The sequence below is a fragment of the Thalassophryne amazonica genome, chromosome 10, assembly GCF_902500255.1.
Source record: "Thalassophryne amazonica chromosome 10, fThaAma1.1, whole genome shotgun sequence".
Lineage (NCBI taxonomy): Eukaryota > Metazoa > Chordata > Actinopteri > Batrachoidiformes > Batrachoididae > Thalassophryne > Thalassophryne amazonica.
Genome location: NC_047112.1, coordinates 68,381,984 through 68,396,040, shown reverse-complemented (window position 1 = coordinate 68,396,040; position 14,057 = coordinate 68,381,984). Strand labels below are relative to the sequence as shown.

The window sequence follows — 14,057 nt, the reverse complement described above, 5'->3', positions numbered from 1 at the left end:
TGTAAACCAATACGTTAATGTGACGTGTGTCGGTGTTGGTTTAAAGATAAATATGCTTTTGTAAAATATTCCATTTTTATTTGTAAAAACAGGCATTGGAGGCACCACTATGACAACTAACATACATAAAACAGACGGGACTGTTGGGAAAGTGTAGTGACACGGACCCACAACAGGGGGCGCAAATGAACGGTCAATAGATGAGCCAAAATATAACAATTTAATGTTGTGAAATGTGCACAACGAACATACAGACAATCTCAGAATATCATTACAGTCAATCCACAAAGGTGACATGTGGGCAGGCTCGAGGATAGAAGACGTCTGTCCTGAGAAGAGCCGGAACCACACGATTTCCGCCAGCCACAGAACCTGGTGAATACTGGAGCCGCCAAGTCCCGAATTCCCAGGTGATCACTGTCCCCGACTGTCGGATCTGGTACTGCTGGCGAAGAACAAAGACAGTCAAGTGTGGGTGTGTGTACATCCAGTAACAACAGCGGTGGGAATGCCACCTCCACCTCTCACTCAATATGTTGCAGCGGTCTCAGAAGAAAAAGAGTGCCGTCTTGCACAGCCTCCACAAAAATGACCGGTACTCCTGCAAACACTCACAATAACAGATTTGCAAATCTCACAAAAAGGCTGAGAGTATTACCTCCAATGAAGTATGATATCTCGGCAGGTGGAGATGACGTCTGGTCTTTATGGAGTGAGAGGACGTTGAGTAGATGGGTGACAGCTGTCAAGAGGTAATGAGTGACAGCTGTCACCCCCGGCTGTGTCCATGGCGGCAGCGCCCTCTCGTGCCTGAAGCCCGCACTTCAGGCAGGGCGCCCTCTGATGGTGGGCCAGCAGTACCTGCTCTTCTGGCGGCCCACACACAACAGGGACAGGCTGGGGTCCTGCCACTCTGTCTTCTTCTAGCATTGCGGGGCTGGAGACAAGTTCAGCAGGCTTGAACCCCTAAACATGAATTTCCTCCAATTTAGAATAAAGCTGTAACATAAAAAATGTGGGAAAAATGCAGCGCTGTGAATACATCCTGCACCCACTGTCTCCAGCTCATCGGAAACCTTTTTAGTAAATTCAGTCAAGTGAGCAGTATTCCTCACTGGGAAGAAAGTCAATTTGGGTCAGTAAGGGGACTTCAAGGACACCTTTTGGTTTTCTGTATTTACAGAATTGATAAAGTTTTTGAAGGGTTCTGGTTATACCATGCCTTATGATGTTTTGGTAGAATTTGACGTGATCCAGCTTTTTTGTTTTGTTGTTGGTTTTCATTTTACGCCGCCTACAAAAGAGCTCCTGTGGGAGGTTTTATAGGATTGAAGTCTCCCAGTAGCACTCTTAGCATTTTGTTGTTGTTGTTGTATTGTGTGAACACTATTTTATATGCAGTTGAATAGGACAAGCCGTTAAAACGAACAGACATGATTCCCAGATTGGACACAGTCCTATCGATAATTTTCTTGTAATTACTGTTGTTTTGTTTTCACTTCAGTATTTGAACCATGTTGTCTAATTTACTTGCAAGAAGGGATTTGGTTTAATATAAAGTGAATTTTTGCAATACCTCAGGTTGAAGACTCAAGTCATTATTATCACCAGTTATCCATGTAAGGTGCAGTTGTGTCAGGAATGGCATCCGGTGTAAAACTTGTGCCAATTCAACATACAGCTCCACCTTGGATTTGCTGAGGACAACCCCGAGTGAAAACAAGGGAGCAGCCGAAGGGACTTACAAATCCTAAATTTTATTTTACATTCAGCAGTTTTACTTGCCTTCATTACAGCAGGCTGTCAGGAAATGTGTTACAACATTCTTAGAAGTACGAGGTGTCTGTTCAGTTCCATCCAGTTATTTGCGACTAGTCTGCGACTGTTGTATTAGTCGCAATACTTGATGAATTCATGTATTTTTTTGTTGTTGATTTACACAGTAGTACTCTGTTTTCTTTTATGTCATTCCTATTTTAATATCAGACTCATAATATTGCATATTTCAGAAACAAATGCTCTTTCCTTTTTAATAAACCCTCTGTCCGTAAAGCCTTACATCATTTTTTTGTTACCTAATTGGACAGCCATCTTAAATTTCAATATGGCTGACCTATGGCAATTGAATTTAATATAAATTGATGCAACTTATATTGTAACATCACTAACATACTGTATAATGCATCTGAGAGGTAAAGGACAAAGATGTAATTATAACACAATTTTTAATATGAATTTTTCAACAAAGTGCTTATTTTTAAATGTATTGCCTGCTGTAAACCCCATCATGTCCTCATCTGTGTCCATCTTTATGACCTCAGACTTTCACATCGTTCATTCATTCATTCATTTATTGACACTTTTTTGTTAGAGCTGCTGCTGCCTATGTTTACCATTCATATCATCACTGATGTTCATTTTTATAGCAAAAATAAAAAATAACTACTTAGGATTTCTGATTTTGAAATGGGTAGGGGTGGTGGCCAAGTGGTTAGTGCAGCTGGCTTTAGTGGGGAAGGTTCTCGCAATGAAATAGTGGTTTTGAAATAGTAAGACTAATGTAAAAAAAAAAAAATAATAATAGATGCATTCTGATAAAACAGCTGTTGCACCAAACAGTCACATAATCATTTTTGTAGCCGCTCACTGTCCTGTCAGACAGATGTGACCAGTGTTGCCACAGTTACTTTGAAAAAGTAATCCGATTACTGATTACTCCTTGAAAAAGTAACTTAGTTACTTTACTGATTACTCAATTGTAAAAGTAACTAAGTTAGATTACTAGTTACTTTTTTAGTTACTTTCCCCAGCTGCCGACAACAACCCTCTGCCACCTCAACATGACAATGATACCTGTTTTGCCAAAACTCACTTTATAGTCACCCTTTCTTGACTTCAATGAAAATAAATACTTGTTTTATAAAAAGTAAAATAAAGACCTCTTTCTTGACCTCATATTTAACTGTTGACAGCACTGTAACAGTAAAATTTGCAATTTCTAACCTGCATTGTTTATAAATGTAACTATTAAATTCTTTCTAACATTTTTCTAACATTTAAATTATCTCTAAACATTTTACTTGTCGAAATTATTATTATTATAAGTAGTATTAGTAGTTGTAGTAAAAGAAAGGCTTCAAAACTGGACATTTAATCTAGGGGTGCTGTGGGGGGGGGCACATCCCTGCCCCACGCCCCCATTCCATCTGGATTCGCCCCTGCTTTGGCATCTGAGCACAAAGAATGGATAACATTTATTTATGCAGAAAACATGACCAGATTTACAGGTAAGAAAGTTTTATTGCGTTTTCACATCATGTGGTCCTCAGAAAGAGAGTTTGGTGCATTTGAGTGGAAAATAGTGTTAGTTGTTGACGCGTCGCGGAGGATCAGCTGTTTTTAATGCGCAGATAGAGAGCGGCTCAGCTCAGAATTCTAAATAAAGGAGAAAAAAGCATAAAATGTCTTTGTAAAGCTCAGTGCAGGTGTGTTGTTGTCACCGCGTTCAGTCGAACCCTGACCCCCTGCCCACGGACCAAGTTTAATGCTGCTATCGACCCAAAATGCAAAAATAATAGTAATGCACAGTGACTTGGAGAAGTAACTTTAATCTGATTACTGATTTGGAAAGATTAACGCGTTAGATTACTCGTTACTAAAAAAAAGTGGTCAGATTAGGGTAACGTTACTAAGTAAGGTGTTATGTCATCACGTCCAGTGATGCCAGTAGATCGCCTGCTTCGTGTCCACATAAACTGACGGTTCGGTCCAGCTGCAATAGCCTGTCAGTTTGCATGCTTTTCAGCCCGTCGCAAGTGATGGTTTTTTTTTTTCTTCGATGTAAGTACAGCAAGTGCACACACGTGTCCGTCAAAACATGGTGCATGTTCTGCAACTCTGATGTGCAGGTCCAGCTATGTCAACAGCTGCCACGTCCCCATCCGTTCAGGGTACACACCAAAATACACACAAGTGTCACTCTCTGATCAGATGAGATGTGCCTCACCTGCGACGGCATGCCACATCTTGGCAACTCTACAATCATGGGGAACTTGGACGATTTTCACAGCAAGTACGAAAGTAGACAGTCTGCAGTCTCTTGTCATGCCAACAGTGCAATTGGCCACACATTGTCTAAGTGCAATGAAAGCGGTGTTAGATGTTTGTGCTTGCAGTGATGCCGGTAACGCGTTACTCTTATCTAACCACTTTTTTTTAGTAATGAGTAATCTAACGCATTAATCTTTCCAAATCAGTAATTAGATTAAAATTACTTCTCCAAGTCACTGTGCGTTACTATTTTTGCATTGTGGGTCGATAGCAGCATTAAACTTGGTCCATGGGCAGTGGGTCAGGGTTCGACTGAACTGCCCACTTTAAGCAAGTTGTGAGCTTTTCATCCGCGGTTTTCTGCAGCAGCTATGACTCATCCTCACTTCTTAAAGCGTGGTGACAACAGCACACCAGCACTGAGGTTTACAAAGACATTTTTATGCTTTTTTTCTCCTTTATTTAGAATTCTGAGCTGAGCCGCTCCGTATCTGCTCATTAAAAACAGCTGATCCTCCGCGACACATCAACAACTAACACTATTTTCCACTCAAATGCACCTACACTCTCTTTCTGAGGACCACATGCCGCAAGAGGGTGCGATGGGTTTGTACAGTGCACACACTGTCATTCACCTGCTGGTGTGCGCAAATTGTTGTAGCAACAGGTGTATGAGGAGTTTGAGGCAGGGACGATTTCACACGGTTTGCACACGATTCCTGCACCATGTACACTAAGTGCGCACTTTGTCCAAACTTTGCACTATGTGTGAAGGGGCCCTAATTATTGTTTGTTGAGCATGTCACATTTTTCACCATTGGTTTTTTTCTGTCACTGATTATCTTGCCCCAGTCTGCATTGCTTTTCTTCTCATTGCACTCTCTTGGTCTTATTTTTGTCTTCCCCAGCCACACCCCCTTCCAGAGCCATCCACACACCTGCATCTCATCACACCTTGATTAACCTGCTCCCTATTTAAGCCCTCACTGTCTCACAGCTCACTGCCAGATTGTTGATTTTGTGTCACTTTCCAGCCTTGTACCTTGCTCCGTTCTTGCCTGCCTGTATTCTGACTCTGCCTCGTTCTTGAACTTGATTTTGTCTTTGCCTCCGATAGCCTATACACTGTGTTTTTGACCTCTGCCTGTTTACTGAACTACGTCTCAGCTTCCTGCCATTCTTCTACCTTTGCCTCGCTGCTGGATTCTCCATGTACCGACTTCCTGCCTGTTGCACTTATTAAAGCTTTTGAACTCTATCAGTCGTGTGAGCTTGCATTTGTGTCCAGTCAATGAGACTCCAGCATCAATCCACAGCTGGTGTGCACCAATCCAGATAGCATGATCATTTCTCTGTGTTTCCCCACTTTTTGTGAAAGAATGAATAAAAATGAGTGTTTCCCAGTAGTTGAAAAGACCCTTCTGTTTGTTGGGTTTATCAACAATTCAGTAAAAATGAGGAACTGACACGTAGCAAAGACTCTCACACAGAGCGATGTCAGTCTGCAGGCAGAAGGTGAGTTTTGACCATATGACATTTCCCAGCCTCAAGGATTGGCTGTGAGTAAGTGAAGAACTGAGAGACACAGAATGAATGAGAACAAAATAAGTTGAAACTATTTGACAGGTGAAATGAACCCCCACATAATTAAATCACATCAAATGGATTAAAACATTCTTACAACCAATTAACATCAACCTTGAAATGACTTGAATCAAATGATGTTTAGAAAAGGTGATTTTCATCCAGTGTCTGACACTAAAGAGTTTTTGTTTGACTGTGTGTAAACACTGTGAATGACTGAAGGTGACTAAATGATGTTTTACACCTGAGCACTGACACAGACCACAGATTCTTAGTTCATTATTCTAAGTCTGGATTTCTCTGCTCTGTGTGTGTGTGTGTAGATGAAGTAGGTTGTGTGGATCCAGCAGTGTGCCACAGCGTTTGTGGCGTGTCGATTGGTTGTTCTAACATTGCCTACCCTAAGCTGGTGGTGGCGCTGATGCCTGTTGGTAAGTCACATCAACTCTTTTAACATGAGTCTTTTTTACATAACTTTCATAATAAAAACAAAATGTCATGAAGGTTTATTGTGCAACTTACTGAACATTCAATTTGGCTTCAATAAATTATGTAGGCACTGAATGTGACTACATTTGGAGAGGTGTAACTTTATGGACAGTGATACGGAAAGTTGTGTGTTTTAAGCCATTTTTATGGAGTGTGCAAGGATCCATTCCAAGTATTGAAATGTCTTCCAATGATTTAAAATCATGCAGATTAGACAAATTCACATTCTTGCTGGTCTACAGCACCCAGACCGTTCATGATCCACATGTCCAACTCATTTTACTGTTGACACAGCACATAATCTGAGTACAAAATGGAACATCCATCATCCCATGTAAGAGCCGGCACACGCTAGAGAGCAAGATAACAACACGAAGGCCAGATTACCACAGAAGAAACTGTAGATTTTGACAATGGTGGAGTGTAGCGTCTATAGGGGTGATTAGTTTCAGGTCTTCCAACTGCCACAGATGTACTCAATCAGCTCCACTGTCAAGACCCTGGAGAGGAAGGGAAAGAGAGAGCACCACAGCAGCACAATGGTACCCCCCTTCCCCTTAGTGGGAATGCCACAGGTGACCCACCAGGCCTGTCTAGATAGGCACGATGATCCCGCAGAAGAGAGAGGTCCAGGATCAGCGAGCGAGACACCCAGGAATGCTCCTCAGACCCATAACCCTCCCTGTCCACCAAATACTGGAACTCCAGCCCCGGCACCACACGTTCAGCATCCAACAAACATTGTATGTGGGATGACTGTCCATAAGCGAGGGGATGGAGGGGAATCGGCTGGAGGGCACAATTTACTGGAACAGATGGGCTTCAGATGAGTCCATTCTTTGGAATAAAGCAGTGTGGAACAGGCCATCTTCCATACCCTACGACAGGTGGGCATGCACAAATGGAATGGCCAGAGCCACTTCCTGAGCCAGGAACAATGGTGGCTGGTACCTGAGGGTTCATTTGAACAGAGACAGTGCAGTGTCAGTGCTCACATGATGTGCATACTTCACCCACAGCAGATAGGTACCCCAGGTGGAAGGGGGAGTAGATGAGACACAGTGTAGGTTGGACCCCAGTTCCTGATTGGCTCATTCCACTTGGCAGCTGGTCTATGGATTGGAAGCCAGATGATAAGCTGACTGAGGCCCCAAGACCTGTACAGAAGGCCTTCCATACCTGGGGCGTGAATTGGGGACCTTGATCAGACACAAAGGTTAAAGGAATGTCATGCAGCCAAACACATGGTCGGCAGTCTCCTGGGCAGATGGAAGTTTGGGTAGAGCCACAAAGTGTGCTGTTTTAGGTCAACAATGGTGAGAATGACAGACTTTCCATTCAAGGGGGAAGTACGGTGATGAAGTCCAGGCAGATATGCGACCAGGTGCAACCAGGCCTAGGCAAGGGCTGCAGGAGGCCCACTGGACGGTGGTGTGATGTTTTTTCCTGGCGTAGATGGTGCATGAGGAGACAAAGTCCTTAGTATCTGCCTGGAGTGTGGGCCACCAGAAGTGTATTTTGAGGAGGTCCAGAGTGTGGTAAATTCTGGGATGGCATGCTAGTTTGGATGAGTAGCAAAACTGAAGAACTGCTGATCGGCAGAAGGAGGAATGAAGCAATAACAGGGTTGATAACGAGGTTGTGACCACAGAGCCAAGTATGTCCAAGGGCTGACAGGGTGGAAGAGGAAAAAACAAAGAACTGGATAGTCTTATGGTGATTACCGCAGGTGATGAGTTGTAATGGAGCAGTCTGGTGCATTGTCTGTGAGAACAATGTACTGTCAAGGGTGTTAACCCATATGGGTTTCATAAGTTCTACCACAGGGATGCTGGCCTGGATGATAAATTCCTTATCTAGAAAACTAGCTTTGGCACCTGAATCAGTTAATGCAGATAAGGAATACACCTGTGTATCAAAAAGAATCATAGCTGTTAGTTCTGGAATGTTTTGGGTCCTCAAATTCTTATTTGGCTCATTAAAAGCCTGGAGTCTATGGATGAGCATTGGATTTTGGCCATACCGGACAATTTCATAGGATGTATCTTCTCGAACCACAATAAATGCATTCCCCTGCCGCTATTCTGCACTGTCGCTCCTCAGCTGCTACTTTGGCCCTGCTGAGTTGCACTGGCTTCTCAGTTGCGGAGGGATCCATGTGAGACATGCACGTTAAACCCTGTGGTTTCTCTCCCGCCTTCTTTCTGTCAACGGGTTGTCCAGTTTTATGGCTAGGGAGATTAATTCATCCAAGGACTTCGGTTCATCCCTCACCACCAGTTCGTCTTTGAGATTTTCTACAAGACCATTAACAATTGCACTCTGCAGCGTCGCGTTATTCCAGCCTGACTCTGCAGCTAGAACGCAGAACCCGATGCAGTACATTTACATGAGTTCTGGGTGTAAAATGACAAACGTGCTGCTGTACACCAGGAACTACACAGCACCCTCAGTGACAATGGTGACCCAGTGCATGCTGGGATAAGTAGCACCCACTCTACAGGGTAAACCCAAGAAGGTGGGTGGATGATTGAAGAAGATTTTAAGGGTTAGCTGTATCTTTTATGGCTGAGTGTTGTGTGGGCCGCCAGAAGAGGAGGTACTGCTGGCCCACCACCAGAGGGCGCCCTGCCTGAAGTGCGGGCTTCAGGCACGAGAGGGCGCTGCCGCCTCCAGGAACTGCCGTGGTGACAGCTGTCACCTATCAACCATGACAGCTGTCACTGATCATCTACTTCACATCTGGAATAAAAGCAGGAAGACACCTCCACCACATTGCCGAGATATCATCTTCATCAAGAGGTAATATCCTCAGCCTTTGTGGTAATTTACTGAATCTATCTATTGTGAGTGTTTGCAGGAGTACCGGTCCTTAGTTTGTGGAGGCTGTGCAGGACGGCATTTTTTTCCTCTGAGGGATCGCTGCAACACGTATTGAGTGAGAGGTGGAGGTGGAATTCCCACCATAATTGTTACTGGGTGTACACACACCCACACTTGACTGTTTTTGTTTTCTGCCAGCAGTACCAGATCCGACACGTCGAGACGGTGGCCACCTGGGGACTTCGGGACTTGGCGGCACCAGTATCCCTCGGGTTTGGTGGCGGTGGAAATCGTGTGGTTCCGGTTCGTCTCCAGACGGGCGTCTCCTATCGTCGAGCCTGCCCACACGACACCTTTATTAATTGACTTGTGTACATTCTGTAATCTGCTGTGTTTGGTTGTGTCATTCACAACAGTAAAGTGTTCTAATTTAACTCCTTCCATTGTCCGTTCATTTACGCCCCCTGTTGTGGGTCCATGTCACTACACTTTCCCAACAGGATATCTCGGCCAGCGTCATGGACTCCGAGGGGCGTCACCCAGCTGTTGAACGACCAATGGGAGAGCAGGGAGCGCAGGCGTCTGCAGGAGGCGTAATTGGTGAGCTACAGCACATTCTAACTGCCTTTACGGCTCGGTTGGATCAAATGACCGAGCAAAACATCCTCCTGAACCGCAGGGTGGAGGCTCTCTCCGCGCAAGTGGCGGCGAGCGCTCAGGGTGCTGCTGCAGCTCCTCCTCCTGCCGACCCTGTGCAGGATATGAATGTTCCTGTGGTGGTTCAACAACCCCTCCCACCATCCCCTGAAGCATACATAAGCCCTCCAGAGCCGTATGGAGGTTGTGTGGAGATGTGCGCGGACTTTCTCATGCAGTGTTCGCTCGTCTTCGCACAACGTCCCGTCATGTACGCATCAGACGCTAGCAAAATAGCTTATGTGATTACTCTGCTTCGGGGAGAGGCACGCGCTTGGGCTACGGCGCTTTGGGAGCAAAATTCACGGCTCCTTCACACGTACACTGGGTTTGTGAGGGAGTTCAGAACAGTGTTTGATCACCCTAACAGGGGAGAGACCGCTTCAACTGTGCTGCTGTCAATGAGACAGGGACGCCGGAGCGCAGCCACTTATGCAGTCGACTTCCGCATCGCGGCTGCGAGGTCCGGCTGGAATAACGCTGCGCTCCACGCCACCTTCGTAAACGGACTGTCATCGGTCCTGAAGGAGCACCTGGTGGCCAAGGATGAACCGCGGGAATTAGATGGGCTTATCGATCTTGTTATACGGTTAGACAATCGGTTGGAGGAACGCCGTCGGGAACGAGACGAAGGGCGTGGCCGGGCGCGCACCGTCCCTCTTCCTTCCGGGTCCGAGAAAGGTCCGCCCTTCCCACGCTCCCTGGCCTCTACGTCCCGTGGGGCGACAGCTCCCCCTGCTGATGAAACTATGGACACGAGCAGGGCCACATTCAGACCACCGAATAGACAGAGGAGGCTTCCCCGCGGGGCGTGTTTTGTTTGTGGCTCAATGGAGCACCAATTGAGCAATTGCCCCGAACGGTTAAACACCAACGCCCGCCCCTAGAAACTGGGCTTAGGGTGGGCCAAGAAATTCACGTGGGACACACACACATTTCCACATGGCTCCCAGTTACAATCCTTAGCGGGGATTTAACCCTTCAGGCCCCAGCACTGGTAGACACAGGGTCAGAAGGGAATCTGCTAGACAGCAGATGGGCCAGGGAGGTAGGGCTCCCTCTGGTGGCGCTTCCTTCACCATTGCAGGTGCGAGCACTAGATGGTACCCTACTCCCTTTAATCACACACAGGACACTGCCAGTAACTCTGGTAGTGTCAGGGAATCATAGGGAGGAGATTGAGTTTTTTGTGACTCCTTCTACCTCCCGTGTGATTCTGGGGTTCCCCTGGATGCTAAAACACAATCCCCAGATTGATTGGCCGTCCGGGGTGGTGGTACAGTGGAGCGAGACCTGCCATCGGGTGTGTTTGGGATCCTCGGTTTCTCCCGGTTCCCAGGCTAAGGAGCAGGTCAAAGTTCCCCCCAATCTGTCGGCGGTGCCGGTTGAGTACCACGATCTTGCTGACGTTTTTAGCAAGGATCGGGCACTCACCCTTCCCCCGCACCGTCCGTACGATTGTGCCATCGATTTGTTGCCAGGCGTGGAGTTCCCGTCCAGCAGGCTGTACAACCTCTCCCGACCTGAGCGCGAATCGATGGAGACCTACATCCGGGACTCCTTAGCTGCCAGGCTGATCCGTAACTCCACCTCTCCGATGGGAGCAGGTTTCTTTTTTGTGGGCAAAAAAGATGGCGGTCTTCGTCCATGCATTGATTACTGGGGGCTGAATGAGATCACGGTTCCCAACCGATACCCGTTGCCTTTGTTGGATTCGGTGTTCACCCCCCTGCATGGAGCCAAAATCTTCACGAAGTTGGATCTTAGGAACGCATACCACTTAGTTCGGATCCGGAAGGGAGACGAATGGAAGACGGCATTCAACACCCCGTTAGGTCATTTTGAGTACCTGGTCATGCCGTTCGGCCTCACTAACGCCCCCGCGATGTTCCAAGCTTTGGTTAATGACGTCTTGCGGGACTTCCTGCACCGATTCGTCTTCGTATATCTGGATGATATACTCATCTTTTCTCCGGATCCTGAGACCCATGTACGGCATGTACGTCAGGTCCTGCAGCGGTTGTTGGAGAACCGGCTGTTTGTGAAGGGCGAGAAGTGTGAGTTTCATCGCACCTCTTTGTCCTTCCTGGGGTTTATCATCTCCTCCAACTCCGTCGCCCCGGATCCGGCCAAGGTCGCAGCGGTGAGAGACTGGCCCCAACCTACGAGCCGTAGGAAGCTGCAACAGTTCCTCAGCTTCGCAAATTTTTACAGGAGGTTCATTAAGGGGTATAGTCAGGTAGTTAGCCCCCTGACAGCCCTGACCTCACCAAAAGTTCCCTTCACCTGGTCGGATCGGTGCGATGCCGCGTTCAGGGAGTTGAAACAGCGCTTCTCGACTGCACCTGTCTTGGTGCAGCCCGATCCTAGTCACCAGTTTGTGGTTGAAGTGGACGCCTCTGACTCAGGGATAGGAGCCGTGCTATCCCAGAGCGGAGAGACCGATAAGGTTCTTCACCCGTGTGCCTATTTTTCCCGCAGGTTGACCCCAGCAGAGCGGAACTATGACGTGGGCAATCGAGAGCTCCTTGCGGTGAAAGAGGCTCTTGAGGAGTGGAGACACCTGCTGGAGGGAGCGTCAGTGCCTTTCACGGTTTTTACTGACCACCGGAACCTGGAGTATATCAGGACCGCCAAGCGACTGAACCCCAGGCAAGCCCGCTGGTCACTGTTTTTCGGCCGTTTTGACTTCCGGATCACCTACCGCCCCGGGACCAAAAACCAGAGATCGGATGCCCTGTCCCGGGTGCACGAACGGGAAGTCAAGACCGAGCTGTCGGATCCACCGGAACCCATCTTACCGGAGTCCACTATCGTGGCTACCCTAACCTGGGACGTGGAGAAGACCGTCCGGAAGGCCCTGGCACGGAGCCCGGATCCCGGAACTGGACCGAAAAACAAACTATACGTCCCACCAGAAGCCAGGGCTGCCGTCCTGGACTTCTGTCACAGGTCCAAGCTCTCCTGCCACCCAGGGGTGCGTAGGACCGTGGCAGTGGTCCGGCAGCGCTTCTGGTGGGCGTCCCTGGAGACTGACGTCCGGGCTTACATCCAGGCCTGCACCACCTGCGCCAGGGGCAAGGCGGACCACCAGAAGGCACAGGGACTCCTACAGCCACTTCCTGTGCCTCATCGCACCTGGTCCCACATCGGTCTGGATTTTGTCACGGGCCTCCCGCCGTCCCGGGGACACACCACCATTCTCACGATAGTGGACCGATTCTCCAAGGCGGCCCACTTCGTGGCCCTCCCGAAGCTCCCGTCGGCCCAGGAGACGGCGGATCTCCTGGTCCACCATGTCGTCCGGCTGCATGGGATACCTACAGACATCGTTTCAGATCGCGGTCCCCAGTTCTCCTCGCAGGTATGGAGAAGTTTCTGCTGGGAACTGGGGGCCACCGTGAGCCTCTTGTCTGGGTATCACCCTCAGACTAACAGACAGGCCGAACGGGCCAATCAAGAGTTGGAGCAAGCCCTTCGGTGTACTACCTCTGCACACCCGATGGCTTGGAGTGAACATCTGGCCTGGATCGAGTACGCTCATAACAGCCAAGTGTCCTCTGCCACCGGCCTCTCCCCGTTTGAGGTGTGTCTGGGGTACCAACCCCCTTTGTTTCCTTTGGTGGAGGGAGAGGTCGGTGTGCCCTCGGTCCAGGCCCACCTGCGGAGATGCCGTCGGGTGTGGCACACCGCCCGTTCGGCCTTGTTGAGGGCCCGGACGAGGGCAAAAGCCAATGCAGACCATCGACGGTCCCCGGCCCCCGCATACCAGCCCGGGCAGGAGGTATGGCTATCCACCAAGGACATTCCACTCCAGGTCGAGTCGCCTAAGTTAAAAGACCGCTTCATCGGACCATTCACCATCCTTAAGGGCCTCACTGCGGATCCATCCGGTCTTCCATGTCTCCAGGATTAAACCACATCACACCTCACCCCTCTGTGCACCCGGTCCGGCGCCACCTCCTGCCCGTATTATCGACGGGGATCCGGCTTGGACAGTACGCCGGCGCTTGGACGTCCGTCGAATGGGCCGGGGCTTTCAGTATTTGGTGGACTGGGAAGGGTATGGACCCGAAGAACGCTCCTGGGTGAAGAGGAGCTTCATCCTGGACCCGGCCCTCCTGGCCGATTTCTACCGTCGCCACCCGAACAAGCCTGGTCGGGCGCCAGGAGGCGCCCGTTGAGGGGGGGGTCCTGTTGTGTGGGTTGCCAGAAGAGGAGGTACTGCTGGCCCACCACCAGAGGGCGCCCTGCCTGAAGTGCAGGCTTCAGGCACGAGAGGGCGCTGCCGCCTCCAGGAACTGCCGTGGTGACAGCTGTCACCCATCAACCATGACAGTTGTCACTGATCATCTACTTCACATCTGGAATAAAAGCAGGAAGACACCTCCACCACATTGCCGAGATATCATCTT

General features: G+C 48.5%; 1 protein-coding gene across 1 annotated transcript in view; it reads left to right on the top strand.

Annotated features, from left to right (window-relative positions):
- The window catches only part of slc5a9 (solute carrier family 5 member 9), a 150,758-nt gene that overhangs the window by 98,901 nt on the left and 37,800 nt on the right, over positions 1-14,057 (top strand). The window contains exon 9 of the mRNA XM_034180199.1: positions 5,958-6,065. Coding sequence (XP_034036090.1) covers positions 5,958-6,065 — 108 coding nt within the window. The remainder of the gene's footprint in view (positions 1-5,957; positions 6,066-14,057) is intronic.